The sequence below is a fragment of the Rhineura floridana genome, chromosome 3 (assembly GCF_030035675.1).
Source record: "Rhineura floridana isolate rRhiFlo1 chromosome 3, rRhiFlo1.hap2, whole genome shotgun sequence".
NCBI lineage: Eukaryota > Metazoa > Chordata > Lepidosauria > Squamata > Rhineuridae > Rhineura > Rhineura floridana.
Genome location: NC_084482.1, coordinates 111,912,364 through 111,933,171, shown reverse-complemented (window position 1 = coordinate 111,933,171; position 20,808 = coordinate 111,912,364). Strand labels below are relative to the sequence as shown.

The window sequence follows — 20,808 nt, the reverse complement described above, 5'->3', positions numbered from 1 at the left end:
TGTACATAGAAGCACTTTCTACATCTCTCCTCCAAAGATCAGGGTTCTAATACTTACTTGACCCCAAAGCTGACTGGGTAATGTTAGGCTAGTCACAAAATATCAAATGGGGACAAATAGGACCATGCATGTCATCATGAACTACTCAGAGGAAAGGTGGGGTATAAATGCAAGAATAAAATGAAAGTCACATCATTGCCTTTCTTTTTCTGTTAGCAGTGCTGAAGTCATTGCTGATAACTTGCTGAAAAGCTGGCCCTCAAAAGAGTTTGTCTGTTGCTGTCCAGACCCTATTCTTGGGGCTGAGTCCCCATAAGGTTCCCCCCCCCAAGAATCATTCCCAAAGGGGGATGGTTGAAGAACAGGATGTTAGATAATTTCCAGTTACTGTTCATGAGATCATTCAGATGAATTTGCACAGTTGACCAATAATATTTTATTTTTTAACAGGTAAACTGTACTGAGAGAAAGCTGTGGGCAAGTTATACCACTCTCAAAAAACGCAGTCTATGCGATGAAACGAACAACTTTCGAATTCTGCCTGCCAACTGGTGATGTCCTTTGAGCGGCCAATGGGATATTTTAAAAAAAGATAAACCTGGAATAATTTGACTAACTCTACGACCTGGTACCGGTGGGGGAGGAGAGAGGACTTGAAGGGTATTTCCAATTATTTAAGCCCAGCAACTTTCACTTCCCATTTCTGTGTTTCAAAAAGTTTCTAAGGAACACGACAGTCTTTATAGAGCCCGTGCTAGCGCCAGGTGGAACATCCCTACTTCACAGTCACCAAGCAGAGCAGCAAAAGAGCTAACACAATGGAGGATGACAGGAGCGACCTTCTCCCCACTGCATACGCTGGCTCGGTGGGACAGCTGCCACGGTATTTATGATTTGTTGTTGTTGTTGACCCCGTTGTCTTTCAATATTCATCAAGGTCCAGGTGCTTGTGGGATTGTCTGCCTCAGGTGCCAAAATAACTTGAGCAGCCCTGGGTATTTCGCATCTTTCTTTCTTTCTTTCTTTTTTTCTTTTTGGGGGGGTGTCTATTCGTCAGATTTGAACAGGATGAGAGACATTGTGACCGCGTGTACTTTCTGCGCAGCTTCCAAACTCTCCCAACTATGGGCAGAAAGTCTTGGAGGGTGTGGTGTTTGGCTTTTAAGCCATCTGAAATACAAGGCTATTTATTGAGATACTTTGGCTTCCGAAATGAGAGGGGAGGTGGCATGGCATGATGGCCAAAGATTTGCTAGCCTAAACTGGGGGTGGGTGGGGGTGGAATTAACTAAATCTGCAAATCTAGACACACTTATCTGGGAGTAAGTCCCTTTGTACGCCCAATGGGACTTCTGAGTAAACAGGCATAGGATAGCCTTGCAGAAATGATTAGTGCTCTTTTTTCCACCACTGTGTGTGCGTGCGTGTTTCTGGACCTTTAATCTTTTTATGCCCCCACAGCCCAGTTCCAACAGATCGGTTGGCTTCAGTCATGTGATCAGTCCATGCTTAGGAGAAATCGAAACAGTGAAAATACCTGTATAACATTTTAGTTTGCAAAATCCTAATATTAAACAGCTATTCCAAAAAAACTCTTTTAAATCTCTTTAAAAATAAATATATAATCCTGTTCTTCTGAGCCACCACCAAGCATTTTGGGGAAATGTGTTGCTTATTTTTTTATTTTTTTTTACTTTTTATCGTGCCCTGAAGAGCTATTTTACTTTTGTAATAACTCAGTTAGGACACTTTTTTATGTATATATGTATTCCACATTTCCTTCAAGAAGCTCTAAAATACTAGGACTTTAATCTCACAACAACCCTGCAAGGTAAAAAGGTAAAGGTGTCCTCGCACTTACAGTGCGAGTTGTTTCCGACTGTTAGGGTGACGTCTTGCGACGTTTACTAGTTAAGCAGGGATTTGAATCAGTTTCCACATGCAAGCCAAACTCTCTAGCCCCTGCACCACATTTCTGTTTTGTTAGTGTGCGTCTTTCTTATGTATCTTATGTTAACAGGTTCATTGACTTTGATTTTTGTATGGTGAATAATAATTTCGAAGCATTAATGACCGTTTCGGGGAATCACACTGTTGCGATGCTGGTAACAGCAGTACGTGCCAAACCAAACAGCCAAAGCCAATCAAATAATAGGGATGTGATGACATCAGATGCTACTAGGGAGAAACATGTTCAAAATTTTCACAGCCATACTTAAACATTACATTCAGGCTTTCCGTCCCGTGTATTGCTTTATATGGAATAAAATTGCACTGGAATAGGATTTTTTAAATGCAACAAGCATGATGTTGTGTTTATGGATCAGACTGAGAACATTTAAAGTGAATACCTTTAACTTGGGCTTTCTAGTGTTGAATTTACATAGCAGGGTGCATAAATAGCTGGACTTCAATGCTTAGTAGAACCTTTTGATAGAATAAAAAGGTGTTTTAATATTTGAGCACCATTTCTTAAAGTTAATTTGCTTTTAACACAAGTACTTACAAAACAATGTGGGTGACAGGCATTAGATTACTGCAAACTTGCTAGGTATATAAAAGAAAGCAGGCAGAAATATAATGAATGTATTCACAACTGCTAAACTTTTATTAATTTTTGGCATTAGAACATATTCTTCAAAAATGTGAGATATTTATTTGAAATATTTCAAATGACACATTTATATTTAATTGTATATCTGTTTATGGATATATGAGAATTTAATTGGAATTATCTGGATTTATGTTAAGTATTTTTTATTTGTAGGTTTTATTTAAAAGCAAATACATATTAAATTTTAAAAAGGCATTCCTTTTTCTTTCACACACAAAAAGGAATGATTCTAAGATTATATCTGCTGCATTACACATGCATGCATCATTTAAATGAAATAATACTTTGTTTCTTAAAGTTGCTTTGTTGTTGTTATATGCCTCCAAGTCAACTACGACTTATGGCGAGCCTATGAATCAGAAACCTCCAAGAGCATCTGTCATGAACCACCCTGTTCAGATCTTGTAAGGTCAGGTCTGTGGCTTCCTTTATGGAATCAATTCATCTCTAGTTTGGCCTTCCTCTTTTTCTACTTCCTTCTGTTTTTCCAAGCATTATTCTCATTATGTGTCCAAATTAGGATAACCTCAGTTTCATCATTTTAGCTTCTAGTGATAGTTCTGGTTTAATTTGTTCTAACACCCAATTATTTGTCTTTTTTGCAGTCCATGGTATCTGCAAAGCTCTTCTCCAACACCACATTTCAAATGAGTTGGTTTTTCTCTTATCAGCTTTTTTCACTGTCCAACTTTCACATCCATACATAAAGATCAGGAATGAATGATCCTGACTTTAGTGTTCAGTGATACATCTTTACATCTGAGGACCTTTTCTAGTTCTCTCACAGCTGCCCTCCCCAGTCTTAGTCTTCGTCTGATTTCTTGACTATTGTCTCCATTTTGGTTAATGACTGTGCCGAGGTATTGATAATCCTTGACAAGTTCAATGTCCTCATTGTCAGCTTTAAAGTTTCATAAATCTTCTGTTGTCATTACTTTACTCTTCTTGACGTTCAGCTGCAGTCCTGCTTTTGTGCTTTCCTCTTTAACTTTCATCAGCATTCATTTCAAATCTTTACTGGTTTCTGCTAGTAGTATGGTATCGTCTGCATATCTTCAATTATTGCTTTATTCATGTGCAAATTAATGCCAATTTACCCAGTTAAGAAAACTTTAAATACACAGAGAATTATTGCTGTAACTGAAGGTCAAACTTCACATTACAACAGACATATTCCTTTCCTCTTCCCAAACGAACTTCCCCTAGCCCCCAGCTGCTACATAAGTCATTAGTAAAATCCTATCTCTTATGTTTTTATTAATGGGGCAAAGAGCAGCTTTACTGTGCATACTGACTTGCTTGCATAGAGCTCCTCCATGTGTAAGGGGTGATTCTGATTGACTCAGGACCCCATCCTTAAGTGGAGGAGCGCTACATACATATGTTGGTATGTATGCAGAGTCCCTTCTGTGGAGTGTCATCTGAGCCCCCCATTGTGATTGCTAATCATTGTTACATAATATGACCAATAGCATTTTATCCATCTTGTATATTCGATGCAGTATGTGTACATATACTGCAAGGGTAGTACATATATCATTGTTGCAACCATACAGCTTTAACTGCATAAAACCTGCAGTTCTTGCATTAGCTTAAGCCTTAAAGCCTATCCAGCAACCTTTTTTTTTTACCCTCATGTTCTGCCTGCCTATGTAGCACCACATGATGCCACAAGCAAAAGAGAAAATGGCTGGCTAGAAGTTGGTAGTTTCTCCTAGCTGTTTTAAGAGTGTGAAGCTGTTAAGTCTGAGCAGCTTGGAAACAAAAGCTGTAAAGGGAATTGTGGATCTGGAACAAGGGGGAGATTCCCGACAATCAAATGCTGACCACTTCCTTTTTGTCTCTTATCTTGCACTCAGGAATTAATCTTAAATTGTATATCAGTCTTTTTATTTAAAATGTTAACTCAAATTGATTTCCATACTAAAAAATGTAAATAGACTGCCTTCAAGTCAATTCGGACTTACGGCAACCCTATGAACAGGGTCTTCATGGTAAGCGGTATTCAGAGGTGGTTTACCATTGCCTCCCTCTGAGGCTGAGAGGCAGTGACTGGCCCAAGGTCACCCAGTGAGCTTCATGGCTGTGCAGGGATTTGAACCCTGGTCTCTCATGTCATAGTCCAACACTCTAACCACTACACCACACTGGCTCTCATTTCCAGACTATTGCTGCATATACACCATACATTTAAATCATGTGGATTTCCCCAGAGAAACTTGGGGACTGTAGTTTACTCCTCACAGAGCTGTAATTCCCACCACCCTTAACAGATTAAACTCCCAGGATTCTTGGGGGAGAGGGGAGGGTGCTTTAAATGTTTGTGTACGCAGCGCAGCCTGTGTTCTACTCAGATGCTTCTCCGAGGAGCACAAACACCCTAGCTCAATGGGAGAGTGCATGTTTTGTTCCAGATTTAATCCCTGGCATTTCCAACTACAAGAATCATGGGCAGCCATTGACGGGAAATTTCTCTCTTTGCCTCAGAGCCTGCAGAGCTGCTACTAGTCAGAATGAATGATACTGAGCTAGAGGGACAAATGGTTTGACTTGGTACAAGGCAGCTTTCTATGTTCTCAAGCATTCCTCAGTGGGAAGAGCAAGTAGGACTGAGAAGGCGCACACACAGTTCCTAGATGGTAGTCATAGATGGTCGCAGAGTATGGTCTGAAGGCACATGAGCCCACCACCTTGCTGAAGCTAAACAGGGGTGGGTCTGGTCAGTACCTGGATGGGAGACCAGTAGGGTACCACATATGTGTGCCTCCTTGGGTTTCTTGATGAAAAAATGAATGTAAGAAAATAAATAAATAAATAAAATAGTGGTCCAGTCTGTTCAGTGTTGCTTGAATTAAGAGTGCATTGTGAATTGCAGCTAGCACCCATCTGCAGCTACACATTTCAGAAGTGATGATCAAGTGGCCTTACCATTTAATAAGCTTCTCGCTTGAGGAACCACAAGTTTTCAAAATCATGATCTTAGGACCAAACTTGATTAGACCCATGATAGGATCTCTCACATTTTTAAAAGAAAGTTTAAAGTAGCTATACGAAGGGTGGAGACGTAACAAGAGGGAAGGTTTTTTTAAACCTTTTTCTTCCATGCTGTTTTCCCAGTTCAGATCCCCCCTCACTGCTACTATTTGCCCCATTGAAGAAAATATAAAAGTACCCATATGTATTGCCATGTGGTGAAAATGTAAGCTTTGGGACGTCAATTTTGTTCAGGAAAAGTGTTTGTTGGGAGGGGGAGGTTTCCCCTCTCAGCACCATGGCTCCCCTCCACTCTCCCCCCCTTTTCTATGGCTGTTTTTAACATTTAATAGAACTATATTGCATAATATAGCCCTTAATGGATACGCCAAAGTATTCTGGCTGTGTGAAACGCAGGAGATATGCCATGCTTTAGTTATTTCCATGGAGATGGTTCCAAATCTGTTCTAAGAAAATGAGCTCTCAACCCAAAATGCAAGGAAGCCAAGGTGGAGACATCTGGACAGCCGAGTGAACAAACTGACATGCTTCTCTTGTGTCTTGCAGGAGTTCTTGCAGCCGTGGAACTGTCTACACTGCTTTCTCCATTCTAGTGGCTTTGCTCCTTGCTGGCCAGGCAGTTACTGTCTTCTTTGTGTATCAGCACCACAACCAGATTACCAAGATAAGCAAGACCAACCAGGAACTGAAACTGCAATCGCTGACCAATAACCTCGCTGACAGTTAGTAGCTTCTCTCTCCCTTTTCCCCTCAACCATGCACTAATCTAAAGACCGTGCGCTAATCGAAAGGAAACAGATGCCAGGGCTGAGACTGGATCAGTCAGTTATTTATGTGCTTGAATCCTGATAGCCATCTCTAGTCTGGTTCAATAAACAGAGAAGATGCTAATGTATTTTATTTATTAAATTTATATTGTGCCCTTCCTCCCAAAGGAAGAAAGGCCTAGTCTAAGACCAGTGGCCTTCCTAAGAACTGATCTACATATTCACTATACCACTCCATCTATGCATTTATCTGTCATCCCCTGCCCTTAGAAAATGAGCACTTCATGAGGAGATAGTCGTGACTAGGCCTCTTGATGATGTGCTGCTAGTTTTCTAATTGCACAGTTTCTTTTTCTTTTTTCGCATTTGCCCTCTTGTGATCAGATTTTGTAATTTTTACTGTTAGTTTTATTGCTGTGGTTCATATTTTGCTGTTTAGTTATTTTCATGACTATGCATTATTGTTAGTTTTATATATATATTGGAAATTGATATAAATGTTTTAGAAGTAAGAAAATAAATCAAAATAAGCATTCTCCTCTGAACTCTGACATGGCACACCTCTATGATTAGTATGAATGAGTCGATTTGTGTTGCCAGTTGTGCAGAAAGGCTTGCTAATATATTTGGATATGAGTGTGCGTCAAGGGCCTCTGTAAAGGGGAAGGATCATAGCACAGTGATAGAGCATCTGCTTTTCATGCAGAAGGTCCCAGATTCAACCCCTAGTATTCCCAGGTAGGGAAAAATCCCCGGTCTGAAACCTGGTGAACAGTCAGTGTCAACAATATTGAGCTAGCTGGACCATTGGTCTGACTAGGCAACTTCCTATGTTTCTTCAGGGTCCAAGATCTTCTGCCCTCTCAGTGTCTGGCAATGAGTTATACTATGTCTGTACTTGGAGGTTCCATTTAGCTACCACAGCTGCCAGTCATGACACCCTCTATTAGTTTGCATAATCCTTTTTTTAAAGTCATCTGAAGTTTGGGACAGGGTTTTTTTTGAGGGATTTTTTTTCTGGGGGTGGGGGGAATTTGGAAAGCAGTTTATAATATGGGATGGGGGTGTCTGCTCCTAGAGGAAAAAACAAATCAAAAGTTCCACTGGAGGCCCATAAGTCTTGGAGTGTACCTCAGATATCTTGATCACTGTCATGAACTCTCTGTGTAAGGTCATTTGTTAATCTGTTTGTGTGTGTGAAAATGTTTGTGAAGGGACCAGATTTTTTGAAATCTCCCTACGTGTTTTATTGCACCACTCTTTCTTCCTACAGACTCCAAATCAGTTAGCCAGAGGAAGATGTCGATGGCCAGTATGATGCCTCTGTTCATGAGGGACCCATCTGCAAAGGTAAACCCGTCAGGAAGAGATGGCAATTGCCTCACCTGCAGAGAAACCTTCCTCCTTCATCTATAACACATGCTTGGTATGGCCTCAAGACTGTAGGGAACAGCAATATATAAGGGGAGGACATTTGCTGGGCCTTCTGGGGCTCTCCTTTTTTGTATCTGTTGATACAAACACAAGCCCTTCTGGCTAGTACATGATGTACCCAGCTCCTAGGTCTTGCACCAGCTTTGGAAAGAAATGTTAGTCTCTTGAGACAGACACGTCCTGCCTCAGGTTAAGCCATGCAGATAGGTTCTTCTTGAAACAACAGTTTCAGAGCAGAGAGCGCGCGATTTGGTCCAGCTAGGTCACCTTAGACATGAAGGAAGCAGACACAGCCTTTTAGGCCAGCCGTATACTCTGCACTTATTTGGTCGTTTTGCAGTTTAGATCCACAGTAAAATTAGCTCACATCCTCACTATACATTTAAAGCACTCTCTTACCACTTTAACAGTCCTGGAATCCTGGGAGCTGTAGTTTGTTAAGGGTAGAGTGCTGGGAATTGTAGCTCTGAGAGGCGTCTCCTAACAACTCTTGGCACCCTTAACAAGTGACAGTTCCCAGGATGGGTTCTTGGAGGAAGCCATTACTGTTTAAAGTGGTGTCAGTCTGCTTTAAATGTATGGAGTGGATGTGATGTTTGTTCCCGGTGACGTTAATGATACTTGCATCGTGACTAACTTTTCACATTGAGTTCAGTGGCACCTAAGTACAACTAAATTCACTCTGGATCCAACCCATTGTATCTGTTGCTGTTTGGGCAAGTCATGGGAAGCCCGTTGTGTGGAGTTGACTCTATGGAATTGGGCAGGAGAAAAGGGGAAGAAAAAGCTCCAGGATTTGGGGAGCTCTTGAGCAAATCACCCTCATGAAGGCGCCTGGAAGAGGCAGGGTGTACAAATGGAGAATTCTCCCACACTTCTTCTGGCCTTCCTGGATGCTTTGGCAAAATGGGAATGGGGATGGTGTTGGGATAGTAGACTTTTCTTTGCCAGTCTTGGGGCTGGGGAAGTGCCCTCTTGAGCTGGAATGCAAAAGTGGGCAACTTTTCATAGGACTGTCACTGTAAATGCTCCCTTTGATGTGTGGGTTAGAGTGCCATTTATTTCAATGCGAATTATTTGGCCAGGGTATTGGGTCCAAACTCACTTGTCAGAGCTCTTGCCCTGAAAATGTACATGCTGGTGATCCATTTTATGCCAGTTTCAATTATCATGGCATTCTCCATAGGAATTGTAGGCTGGTAAAGGTGCTGACAGTACTCAATTAGAGATCCCTAACCTCCACATTACAGAACTATATTGCCCAGGGCTAAATGGGGAGAGGGAACAACTCAAGGGGTGCTTTCAGATGGGTGTTTATTGTGGGATGGGTGTGTGATGTTCCTGCTTATAGTGTAAATATGGTAAGTCCTGTTTATATAGAAGACATATGGTAAGTGGAGTGAAAGAGGAGGGGGGAGTACATGAGCAGTAGAATGCTGGATGATTGGCTGAGCGTTTGAATGGCTGGGAGTATAAATGGAAGAATGACAGTTGAATCTGGGTGGATGTTGGGAGTGTGGAGAAAGAGGTGTTTGAGGGTGGATGTTGGGAGTGTGGAGAAAGAGGTGTTTGAGGGTGGATGTTGGGAGTGTGGAGAAAGAGGTGTTTGAGGGTGGATGTTGGGAGTGTGGAGAAAGAGGTGTTTGAGGGTGGATGTTGGGAGTGTGGAGAAAGAGGTGTTTGAGGGTGGAGGTCAGGAGTGTGGAGAAAGAGGGAGTTGGAGTTCTGATTAATAATAAGTCAAGTACAAAACAGGAATAGATGAAACCATACGCTTGTGAAACATTCTAAAACTAATCTTGTTATTTCTGATATTTAATAAATACTTATTTGGATTACCAAGGGCCTGATCCTTGGCTGGGGGATATACATACCAGAAGGGAGGGCAAGGTAATTACCAAGGCTGAACAGAAACAGTATCTAATGGTGGCAGCGGTGAAGGGAGGAATAATAACAATTCAAGTATCCAGAGCAACCCAGAGTTGTATGCGTTATCTATAAAGATACAAGGGGGTTGGGAACAGCATAAGCACGCAGTCACAAAAGTAACCAGCTAGAGAGAGACTCAGGCAAAGTCTCTGGAAGTATTGGTTATAGGATGTGACTGGTCGTGCTGCCTAGCAGGGGGATCTAGTGAGATCTGTGCTAGAGCGGAGTGAGAAACCATATAAAGGACGGTCCGGACTGGTGGTATCCCTGGTGGTGCCTAGTGAAAGGCAGTAGCCACAAGCAGGTGGGAACCTGACAGGGAGAACCAGGGAAGGACGTCACAGGGTGCTTCTCATGCATGCAGGGTTTTTGTTTCTTTTTTGCACTGTCCTTACAATGTTGTTAACATCAAAATGTCAGTCTGCATTTCCCCCCATTTCATCCAGATTTACTCTGTCTAGGAAAAATCTGATAAGTTAAAAGGGGGAGCATGTGGCCAACAACACATTTCAGAACGATCCTCTGCACTGTAGCGTCTACAATATTTAACCCCCTTCTCGAATTCCCCAGAAACTTTAATTAATTTATGTACGTAGTGCATATGTCACTTTCCCCAAAACTAGTTGTATTCCTTCCATTCCTTGTTATAATAACTCAAGGAAAACTGGAGCTGCTTCTAGCTCCTACCCTTCAGGTTTTAATTTCCTTGCTGTCTGTTCTACAGTCTTTGGAGGATGAACTCAAGCTGACCAACAGCACTGAAGACCAGGTCAAACGCCTGCTCATGGTAAGAGTCTCATCTTTTTGCCTGTATTCCAGTGCATCCTTACTTGCCTTGGGCTGAGAATACTCCGTTTGAAGCTGTAGATTCAAATTGCTGGAGGCCTAGGGTTGTATCCAATGAAGTCGTCCCATTAGCGCAAGGACTTCCACCTTCCTCTTTCACTCCTCTCCCCCTGTGCACCGCAATCAGGATACCCCAAATCTGTGGGGAGAGGAGAGGGAGAGAAAATCCCATGACATAGGCAGATGTCTGTGTACTAACACAGTGGTTCTTAACCTTTTTGGGGTCATGGGCCCCTTTGAGAATCTGATGAAAGCTCTGGACCCCCATAAATAAATAAATGCAATTAATTTTATCGCATTGAAAATTGGTGGGTGTTTTTTTTTTTGGCCTGGTTCATGAACTCTCTGAAGTCCATCTATGGACATAACCCATAGCATTGTACTAGTTATTCTTTACATTCATACAAATTACTAACCTGCCCTTGCTCTGTATGCAGGCCCGGCACCAGCAGGCAGCCAGGCCGGACACTGGCTGAGGGCCCCTGCAGCTTGCCGAGGAGCCCTGTGGCTAGGGCTGGGAGGGTGGAGCTCCCACTCTGCAATCCCTAGCAGCATTGAGTTGCAGGCTGTGACCAGATGGTGGTGTGGATTGCGGAGCAGGAGCTCAACTCTCCCACCTGCCATCAGCCCCACGTGTGCATGCAGCCAACTAGTGCTTAAATACGCCCAGTTGTGCCACCTCGTGCGTCAGCATGCTGTATGCATATGCCTGCCATCACCCAAGATGGCCGTGGGGGCATCTTGCGTGATGGCAGGCATGTGCACTGATGTGCTGACACATGAGGTGGCACAACTGGATGCATTTAAGTGTGTGTGCATGTGCACACACATGCGGGGAAGCAGGGCCCACAGCAGGCTGGTGCTGGCTCTGTATGCATGCCCTTCTTCCCCATGTGTGTGTACAACATCTTTGGACTCAAGGACCATAGCCTAAGTGCCATTAACTGTGAAATGTGCACAGGCACCAAGCTATATGCACACTTCGGAAACCTTCCCCCACCTGTACGAAGCAATGTCGCACCACTTAGTTATTCCATGCAACCAAGCAGTGGGCAGAATTGCAAACATCTGGAAAATGTGAGATTGGGTGCTTTCTGTATTGAGCTATGCTGACAAAGTTGGATTAAGATTATAAGGCGTTCTAGGTAACAGAGTTTGCAGTGCATGCTGCGAATAATAGTCCTGAAATTTTAGGAAAGACAAGAGGCTTGGATTTTTATCTCAGCTTCTAACTGCATGTGCTTGTTTATATGTTTTTTAAAAAATCCTATCCCACCTAATTTTCCAAAGGAACTCAAGGCGACTAGCAAAGCAATATAAAACAAACAAGTCCCAAATTAGTTAAACCCAATAATACAATCAAGTGTTGCCGTAAGCTAAAAACAAGGGAAGGGAATAGCTGAGGGAGGCAGCTTTGGGGTGAAAAGCAAGGGGGTGGGGTGGGGAAAGTTCAGTCATCCTTCCCCTAGCACCTTTTGCACTTTAAATCAGCAGCCTGCCTTAGAAGATTGTGCTGGTGTCCCAGTTCTTACAAAGGGCTCTGCCTCTGCCCTGTCTGGTTGCACCCTGGCTGTCACTCTGTTTGGTTGAATCTCTGAGATCAAGCTGTCATTTCATTTGCTGGCCCTCTAGATTATTCCATCGTTTGAGCATAGTCTTAGTCTTGCTATGCTGGGTGACATCTTTCTGAGCCTCCTACAATTTTACTCTCCGTATGCAATCTTTGTTAATATATTCCTCCCTGCAGCAGGGAAACCCTCTCATAAAGTTTCCTGAATTGAACAACACCTTCATGGAAAATATAAATTATCTGAAGACACGCATGGAGTATGAGGACTGGAAGGTAAGGGCTGCCACCTTTCTCACAATCTAGTAGGCTATTTTGAAGCTCATGTTTTGTCCCGTCCTAAAAAGAACTTCGTATCACAATGGATGGGCAATACTTATATAATAGAAGCTCTCTGCACCTTACAGTCATCATGTGAATTCTGTTTCCCATGGGACCTGCTCCCACAGGAGCCCTAGCCTTTGTAAGGGACCACAGCCCTTTTCCTCTTGTGCTCAGGGGGTGATGGATAGCTATGGTGGAGGATATGAGGAGGGCCTTGTCAGTAAAGGGCCACATGTCAAATGTGAGGTATGCCACCCCAAGGGTGAGGGGAAATTGCGATGGTTAAGAACCCTGTAGTCCATTGGTTCCCAAACTTTTCCCCATGGACTGCTTGAAAATTGCTGAGGGTCTTGGCGGACCACTTAAACGACTTCTTCTGCTTGTTACAGCCATTGTAACGTGCTGTGCTAGATGCTGTATGGTTTTTAAATGTAGCTTTATTGCTTCTTTTATTTCTTATGTTGTATTTTATTGTATTGCAATTTGAGTTCCATAAAAATCTATATACTTCAGAGTGTAATTGTTCTACGCAGACATGCTATGGACCACCTCAGTGAAGCTTGCAGGCCACCAGTGGTCCATAGACCACAGTTTGGGAATCCCTGCTTTAGTCAAGGGGGAAAAAACTATAGCAAACAAGATATTTGAGTTCACATTAGGGCAATGCCTTTATTAGGCCAGCCAAACCATTACAAAATAGTGTGCAAGTTTTTGAGTTTTCTATGCATCTTCATCAGGCTAAAAGATGGTAAACAAAACAAGCATGGGAGGAGGAAAATATTGCCTTGGAGCCATGGATGGGGTCTGCATGTAGTTGCAGCCTTGAGATGGAGTGTGGGAGGAAGTAGCGGGTATTCCAATGAGGCTCTGCTAGGTGCTTTGCAGGTTTCAGCTTGCCCCCAAGGGTGCTGGGAATCAATGGTTTATCCTCTGCACTTTGGAAATATGAAACCCAGTGGTTGCATATATTTGTCTCCATCCTTAAACAAAAGGATCAATGGTTGTCCTCTATGTTTGGGAAATACAAAGTCTAGTAGCTACCCAGCTCTCTCTCCATCTTTAGGCAAAACAGACAGGTTCCTTGGTAGGTGGGAAACAGGAATGCAGAGAAACTAGACAGCTTTTATATTAACAAAGCTAGAGATTGATTTTAAGTGGCGTGCTAGAGTAAAAAAAGTCAATAGAAGCCAAACTGAATAGCCTTACCTAGCAATAGGAGGCAATGTTTCCTCAGAGAATAGAGTCCCATCTTCAGTTGGTATCAGAATCTCTTCCTTCAGCTTAGGATCCTACAATTGACTAGGATGTCTTAGGCTTGTCACCTTTTTTTTTATTAAAAAAAGCTGAGTTGTATATAGCCAATGTACAGTATTAAATCTCTATACATTTCAGAGCATTTAATCTTTTCCTTTTTTAGTAGGAAATATGCAACAAAATGTCAAGAGAATTTAGGGCATACAATACCATTGTAGTTTGCAATGCCTCCTGATTTGTTTCTGAGTGCCGTCTAGTGTGTTGAGTTGTACATCTATAGAATTTAAATAGGCCTCAGTTTCACTTGCTAAATATCTGGAAATCTAGGAATGATGTTTGGGAACTGGCATCAGAAGAGAAAATTCTCCCATCAAGAGACCACAGTGCTGCACTTCTGTTAGTTATGCCACAAAAGCCACCAGTTATTGTTTGTTGTAATATGCCTTCAAGTCAATTAAGACTTATGACGACCCTATGAATCAGCGACCTCCAATAGCATCTGTTATAAACCACCCTGTTCAGATCTTATAAGTTCAGGTCTGTGGCTTCCTTTATGGAGTCAATCCATCTCTTGTTTGGTCTTCTTCTTTTTCTACTCCCTTCTGTTTTTCCCAGCATTATTGTCTTTTCTAGTGAATCATGTCTTCTCATTATGTGTCCAAATGATAACCTCAATTGGCTGAACTATATTGAAGCCATTTCATACAGTGACTTACTATGTACAGTAGTATTCACACCACAGAATAACATATGGTGGGCCTTTATGCTTGTGGTTTAGCAATTAGACAGTTTTAACTTCTACATCTCAATGTTTAAAAGACATTATTGTGGCCTTTATTTTTATTTAAAATAATGGATAGGGATGTCTTTTGTTAACAGCATCTGATCTCTTGCAGGCTTTTGCAACCTGGATGCACAAGTGGCTGCTCTTCCAAATGGCCCAGAATGAGATCCCAGAAGAAAAAGGTATGCTACAACAACTATAGGACTAAAAGGAATTCTAAGAGTAATGTAAGCAAATTCTCTGAACTAAAGCTGATTCAGACCAGATCACAACACAATATTCCACTTTGTTGAAGTTTTGTATCCTAAAGCAGCCTTTCCCAACTAGTGGACCACCAGGTGTTGTTGGACCACAACTCCCATCAGCCTCAGCCAGCATTGCCAATGGTCAGGAAAGATGGGAATTGTGGTCCAACAACATCTGGTGGCCCACTAGTTGGGAAAGGTTGTCCTAAAAAGATGCAAGAAATAAAGTGAAACAAATTCACAATATACTGGAAACAGAGAGTAAGAGGCACTAAAAGTGCTTTGATACATGCCATAAGACTATGCAGGGTTATTTGCCTAAGTATACATTGATGATTTACGGTGGAACTAGATATTATACAGGATATTGAGTTGCCACTGAAATGGGTAGCCCTGTGTGGAGGTCTCTCTCTCTCTCTCTCTCTCTCTCTCTCCTGTGTAACATGTACAGGACTGGACCAGACTTTATGGGCCCCTTTGCATGATGTTGCCAGTGGGCTCCAACACGTAACCCTGACCCCAATGCAGCTATGCTTCTCCCCCCTTCTACTTACAGTCCTCCTTGCTGGGCCCCCAGGCAGCATTTTAGTGGTGGGTGATTGTATAGATCTATGGGCCAGGGCATTACGTTTTGGGTAAATTAAAGTGGTGGGCAGTCATCATGGATAGGAGCTGAGCTTGACTCCTGTTCAAAAGTGGCACTGCTACCCATCCACCACTAAAGCAGCTGTCTGGAGGCCTGGCAAGGAGAGTGGTAGACACTACAGCCAAATTGGTCCAGTGAGGGGCCCTTCTGAGCCTCTGGATCCTTGGCCAGTGCCTGACCTGGCTGATTGCTTGTGCTGGACCTGAACATGTAGCATCACTTCACTAGTGATATATCATCATGTGTTTCTACACTCCCAACCAACATCAGAAGTAAATTATGTGTGATGGAGTCAGAGAAATGCACAATGTGATGACACAATGACACAGAGCCTGGGGTTAGTATATCTGCAGAGATGTTTCCTTCTCTACCAACCTATTACAGGTGTGTTTGTGGGGGAGAACTCAACACATTGTTGCTCTTTTTGACAGCAGTCCCATGTACTGGTTTGAATATAAAGGAAACCTGGAGTGAATAGAAGACAATTCTTCTCATGCAAGAGAGCATCTGCAATTTCTAGAGATGTTTCCTTCACTTGCAGTTCCCCATCTCATACACCTCCCAAGGATCTTCCAACCCTTGTGAATGGCACATGGGGCTAAAATGAGGGAAGCAACAAAGCTACATTCCATGAGAACTCTGTTTGCTGTTGGTTGCAAACCAACCCAATGCCCTGTTCCATTCTCAAGCAAACCAGGCTTCAGTCACGCAGAGGCAATGCTCTCTCATCTCTCCTACCTGGAGTTCATTTACAGTTGTAAATCTAGTAATTTACATTATTTACATGGCCTGAACATTATTGTTCCGTTCACCTGGCCTGGAGAAAAATGACTGCTGACCCATAGTACAAAGAGCACCCAACTTCCAGCTGTATTTCATCCATTATTTCTTGGCCTTTCTGTACCATGCTTGAACCCTTTGAAAGGAGTTTAGCCCTACAACGTATTTCTGAAAGCAGGAACTCAAGGTAGCTGCTGAAGGGTACTGCCAAAAAGCATGACACATATGGTTGCAAATCATTGCTCCTGACAATTTATTTTCAGGGCAAAGATTCAGCAAATATAAACACTTTAAGAGCAATTCCACATGGCTCTTTATGTACTTGATGCTGCTTATGCACATTTTGCACCTCATTTGGATGACATTGTCCTCTTCAAAATGCTGTCTTGTATAGGGTTGCCAGGTTCTTGGCCTGAGACTGATCCTGTATCTTTAGGAGAAGAGAAAGTCAGCCAAGTGCAGGCGTTCTTGCAACCCTGTAATGAGAAAAACCACAAGGTGGAATTCTTTCTTCCCCCTACACAACCTCTAAAGATACAGAAGACCTCTTGGTTGCCAGGCCCAGCCTCCCAGAGGTCTTCTGTATCTTTAAAGGTTGTGCAGGGGGAAGGGAAAATTCCACCTTGTGGTTTTTCTCATTACAGCATTGCAAGAACACCTGCACTTGGCTGACTTTCTCTTATCCTAAAGATACAGGATCAGTCTCAGGCCAAGCACCTGGCAACCCTAGTCCCGTATTACTTTCCCATTTAATCAGTTTCTGGGAGGAAAACAATGGGATGGCATTTTGATGAGGGTGGCATTGTGTGAATGCTGAAAAAAAACAAGAAACGACTTCCACACAGTAGGGTGCCCTGTGGAAGTGCACTAAAAGTTCCTTCTAGTAGATGTAGGAATGTGCTTAACAGCATAATCTGTGCATGTCTCATCAGAAGAAAATCCTAGTATGTTCAGTGAAACTTACTGCAAGGTAAGTGTGTATAGGACTGCAGCATAAGTCTATTTCCGTAATCAATGGGAATTAGAAGTGCTTAATTTTGTCTTGTGCTCATAATATGGGAACATGTTTGACTTCTTTTGGCTCATCTCCATTCGTTCCCTGTGTCCTTCTGGGCCCTGTTTAATGTTTAGGCAATTTTCTTTATTTGGCCTGGGGTTAGTATATCTGCAGGGGCACTTCCTTCTCTACCAACCTCTGTGTCCTTTAAGATCTGCTGTGGAGACCTTGATTTTGGGGGGAGGAGGGTGGGGTCACCCTCTGGTGCTGGTCCTGAACATCTGTATCTGATGTCTAAGTGCGGAGTATTTTATAATGGTTTTTGGCATATATTAGTTACCTTTTAAACATTGTGCATTGCATTGCATGTCTTTCTGCATCAAAAGTCCTATTAATGACAAGAGTAAAAATAAATGTCTTTCTTGGCAGAGGATGTAAAAAACCTGCTGCTCCATGTTGTGATATTGACCATTTTACTACTGAAATGTGCTTGATGTAGGGACGGGTTGAGGCCAAAGCTACTTGCTGTGTCTTCAAAGAGAACATGGCTGGAAAAGGGCACTCTGCCTACTTGCAGTTCAGCTTTGGTAGTTGAGGAGTACTTCATATTATAGAACCTCTGGTTTTGAAAAGTCTCTTTTTACTCATCACAGTGGAAGAAAAACATGGTCTGTCCCTGGGAAGTGCACACAAAGTGATTGGTAAAGAGCAATTCATTTGAAATGGCAACTAAGCCAAATGATGCACCTATGAGGAAGACCGGTTGTTTGAATTAAAGCCCACTTCAAAGTTTTTTTTTTTAACCCACTGAAACATCTTAAGAATTTCAAAAGCCACACACACACACACACACACACACACACACACACACACACACACACACACACACACACACACACACACACACACACACACACACACACACACACACACACACACACACACACACACACACACACACACACACACACACACACACACACACACACACACACACACACACACACACACACACACACACACACACACACACACACACACACACACACACACACACACACACACACACACACACACACACACACACACACACACACACACACACACACACACACACAAACACAGAGAGAGAGAGAGAGAGAGAGAGAGAGAGAGAGAGAGAGAGAGAGAGAGAACGCGACCAACAACTTTTCTGTCCCAAATTTGGGCACACATGTAATGTTCAAAAAGAATGATTCCTCCTTCTGTGATTTCAGGGGTTTCTGAAATAAAAGCCCGTAGCTGAGATTTTCATACCAATTAGCTACTCAGCAGCGGTCGGACACATCCCCATTAGCAGAATTTATATTAATACTGCTTCCATTAAGCAGTACTCATGAGCATTTGCTCTCATTAGGCTAAATGGGTTCACTGGGAACCATCCCAATAAAATAGCTGTCCTAATTAAACTGGCATATTGTTACAAAAAGGATTCTTTCCTTACCTCTTTCTTCCCTCATGGTGTAGCCACTATGGAACAACCCCTTTTCATATTAAGAGGGTTTATACATTCAGCCAAACCACAAAGGTAATGTTTCCTGGACTGTACACTTCCAAGCTGCTTGTATGAGGGTAGGTTAATTGGAAAGCCATGCTCCTGGCCATGCTGCTTTTATATAAGCAGGGAGCATTTTAGATTAGGGACCATTCAAGCATTTGGCCCCATCTTATGCCCTGAAGTGGTACAGTACAGGAAAAGCTTTACCTCTGAACTAGCCATTTGTTTCATTCCATGCTCTTCATGCACTCTCTTCCTATATAGCACTTAGGCAAGGGAGCTGTTTATTTGTAGTTATTTGCAATTGCATTAAAGGGCACCGGTAGTGGTTTGCAACCAACCATACACATTAAATTTACTTGGGTTTTGTTTTTGTTTTGTTTAAGTGAAAACCAAGTGCCAGAAAGAAGAATGTGGTAAGGGTATCCATCCAGGAAGATTCTGTTCCCAATGTGATGAAAAGGGCGACTATCTGCCTAAGCAATGCAATCACAGCACTGGCTATTGCTGGTGCGTCTACAGAAATGGCACAATGGTTGAGGGCACTGCTAAAGTCCGTGGACCACTGGACTGCACTGGTAAAGAAGCTTCTGTTTGCTATCCAAGGGGAAAGGAGTTAATAAGCAAGCAGATGTCCTTTGTGTTCTAGACTAAACTGGCTTATCAATAGTTAGGAAGTAGTGTCTTAATGGCCCAATCCTAGCAGCCAATGAGTCCCTTGCCCACCCCACCCCACCCCCAGACTAAGGTTAAGCCTTAAACATAGCCAAAGTGGTGCAGGGTAGCAACCACTGATGCAGCTGTAACAGTGTTCTTTCCTCTTTCTACATATTATAGATAGAAGTCACACAATGGACTTATTTGGGACACAGACTAGGCGGGATGCCCAAGGGCCATCTATTTGGCCCTAGAACGAGGAATCACAACAGTGTTTGACAACACAGCTACTGCTTTCCACAACCAACCTTCCAGACTTCATAATATGTTCTTCTTACACAGTCAGACTTATGCAAATAAAGCAATTTTGCCCCATCATTTAAATTTGCATAAAATGCTTTGGTGACAGAATGTGCGTTTTCTGGTTATGGAACTAATTTTTTTGGGTGGAGAACTCACTTTGTCTTGCTTACTGGAAGATGACTTCACTTAATTTTCTGCACGTATGCAGTGTGCCTTATGTTCCTTGTGGTTTCATCACTGGGATACATTGGTCAACACTATTTGAGGCAATATGATGTGAAACAATAGCTTTGTTGGTTGCAGTTAGACTTGTATGATGACTGAGCTTGTGCCATTCTCCCACCACCACTACCCATATCAAGAGAGTGTGGAAACCACCATAAACAATTAAGGAACTCTCCCTTATCTTGATATTTTTGATTTCTACCCAAATGCTGCCCCTGAATAACCTTTTCCAAACATAACTACCAAGCGCAAAAGCAAGAAAGTCACCTAAAATAATGTACTTTTACTTCATTCTTAAGTTAATTATTCAGTCAATTTTGTTGTTCAGACTAATAAGTCATGGCAAATAATTAAAAAACTTTGTTATGATTTCACAGAGCATAGAAACCTCAGAAAATACATCTTCATTTGTGTCATTATCATTATGCCAATCTAACACTTTCTCATCTAAACATTTGTGGAATTAGTCATAGCCCATGCAAACATACACACACATACACACACCCATAAATGATACCATGAGTCTATCTTCCTGCCACTAAGTACACAACTTTGTGTTGAATGGAACAAAGACACAATTAATTCGGTACCTGTTTGTGAGATTTCAGATTACTTTTCCATCTACTAGCAATGGAAAACAATATGCATAATTTTGTGTGTAACTAAAGAAAAGGCTATTGTATAACAAAAAGTTGAGAGAGCAAAAACAAACAATTATGGTGCTGCTAATGCTAAACATGAAGCAGCACAAACTAGTAGGAAGCTTTCTAAATGTGATGTGGAAATAAGATCTCTTAAGGCAATAATCTCTCTCTCTCTCTCCACCCCCTCCAGGAAAGGTGGACACTTTGGATCCTGAAAATGTGACATATTCGGGGATGATCTTCACTAGCTAAATGATCAAG

The 20,808-nt window shown here is 42.3% G+C and overlaps 1 protein-coding gene across 1 annotated transcript; it reads left to right on the top strand.

The window, feature by feature from the left end:
- Positions 1–637: 637 nt before the first annotated feature.
- CD74 (CD74 molecule) lies at positions 638–20,808 on the top strand. Its single transcript, XM_061617372.1, has 8 exons — positions 638–883; positions 6,155–6,330; positions 7,649–7,725; positions 10,463–10,525; positions 12,332–12,427; positions 14,626–14,695; positions 19,105–19,296; positions 20,738–20,808. Exons 1-8 carry the CDS (start codon positions 819–821, stop codon positions 20,797–20,799), a joined length of 801 nt encoding a protein of 266 aa, XP_061473356.1. The 5' UTR covers positions 638–818; the 3' UTR covers positions 20,800–20,808.

What these genes read in the sequence shown, in the direction of transcription:
- CD74 (XM_061617372.1), top strand. Translation starts at nt 819, where the DNA reads ATGGAGGATGACAGGAGCGACCTTCTCCCCACTGCATACGCTGGCTCG. An exon ending in TGGAGTATGAGGACTGGAAG is followed by an intron (nt 12,428 to 14,625) that starts GTAAGGGCTGCC and finishes GATCTCTTGCAG; the next exon opens with GCTTTTGCAACCTGGATGCA. An exon ending in TGAGATCCCAGAAGAAAAAG is followed by an intron (nt 14,696 to 19,104) that starts GTATGCTACAAC and finishes GTTTTGTTTAAG; the next exon opens with TGAAAACCAAGTGCCAGAAA.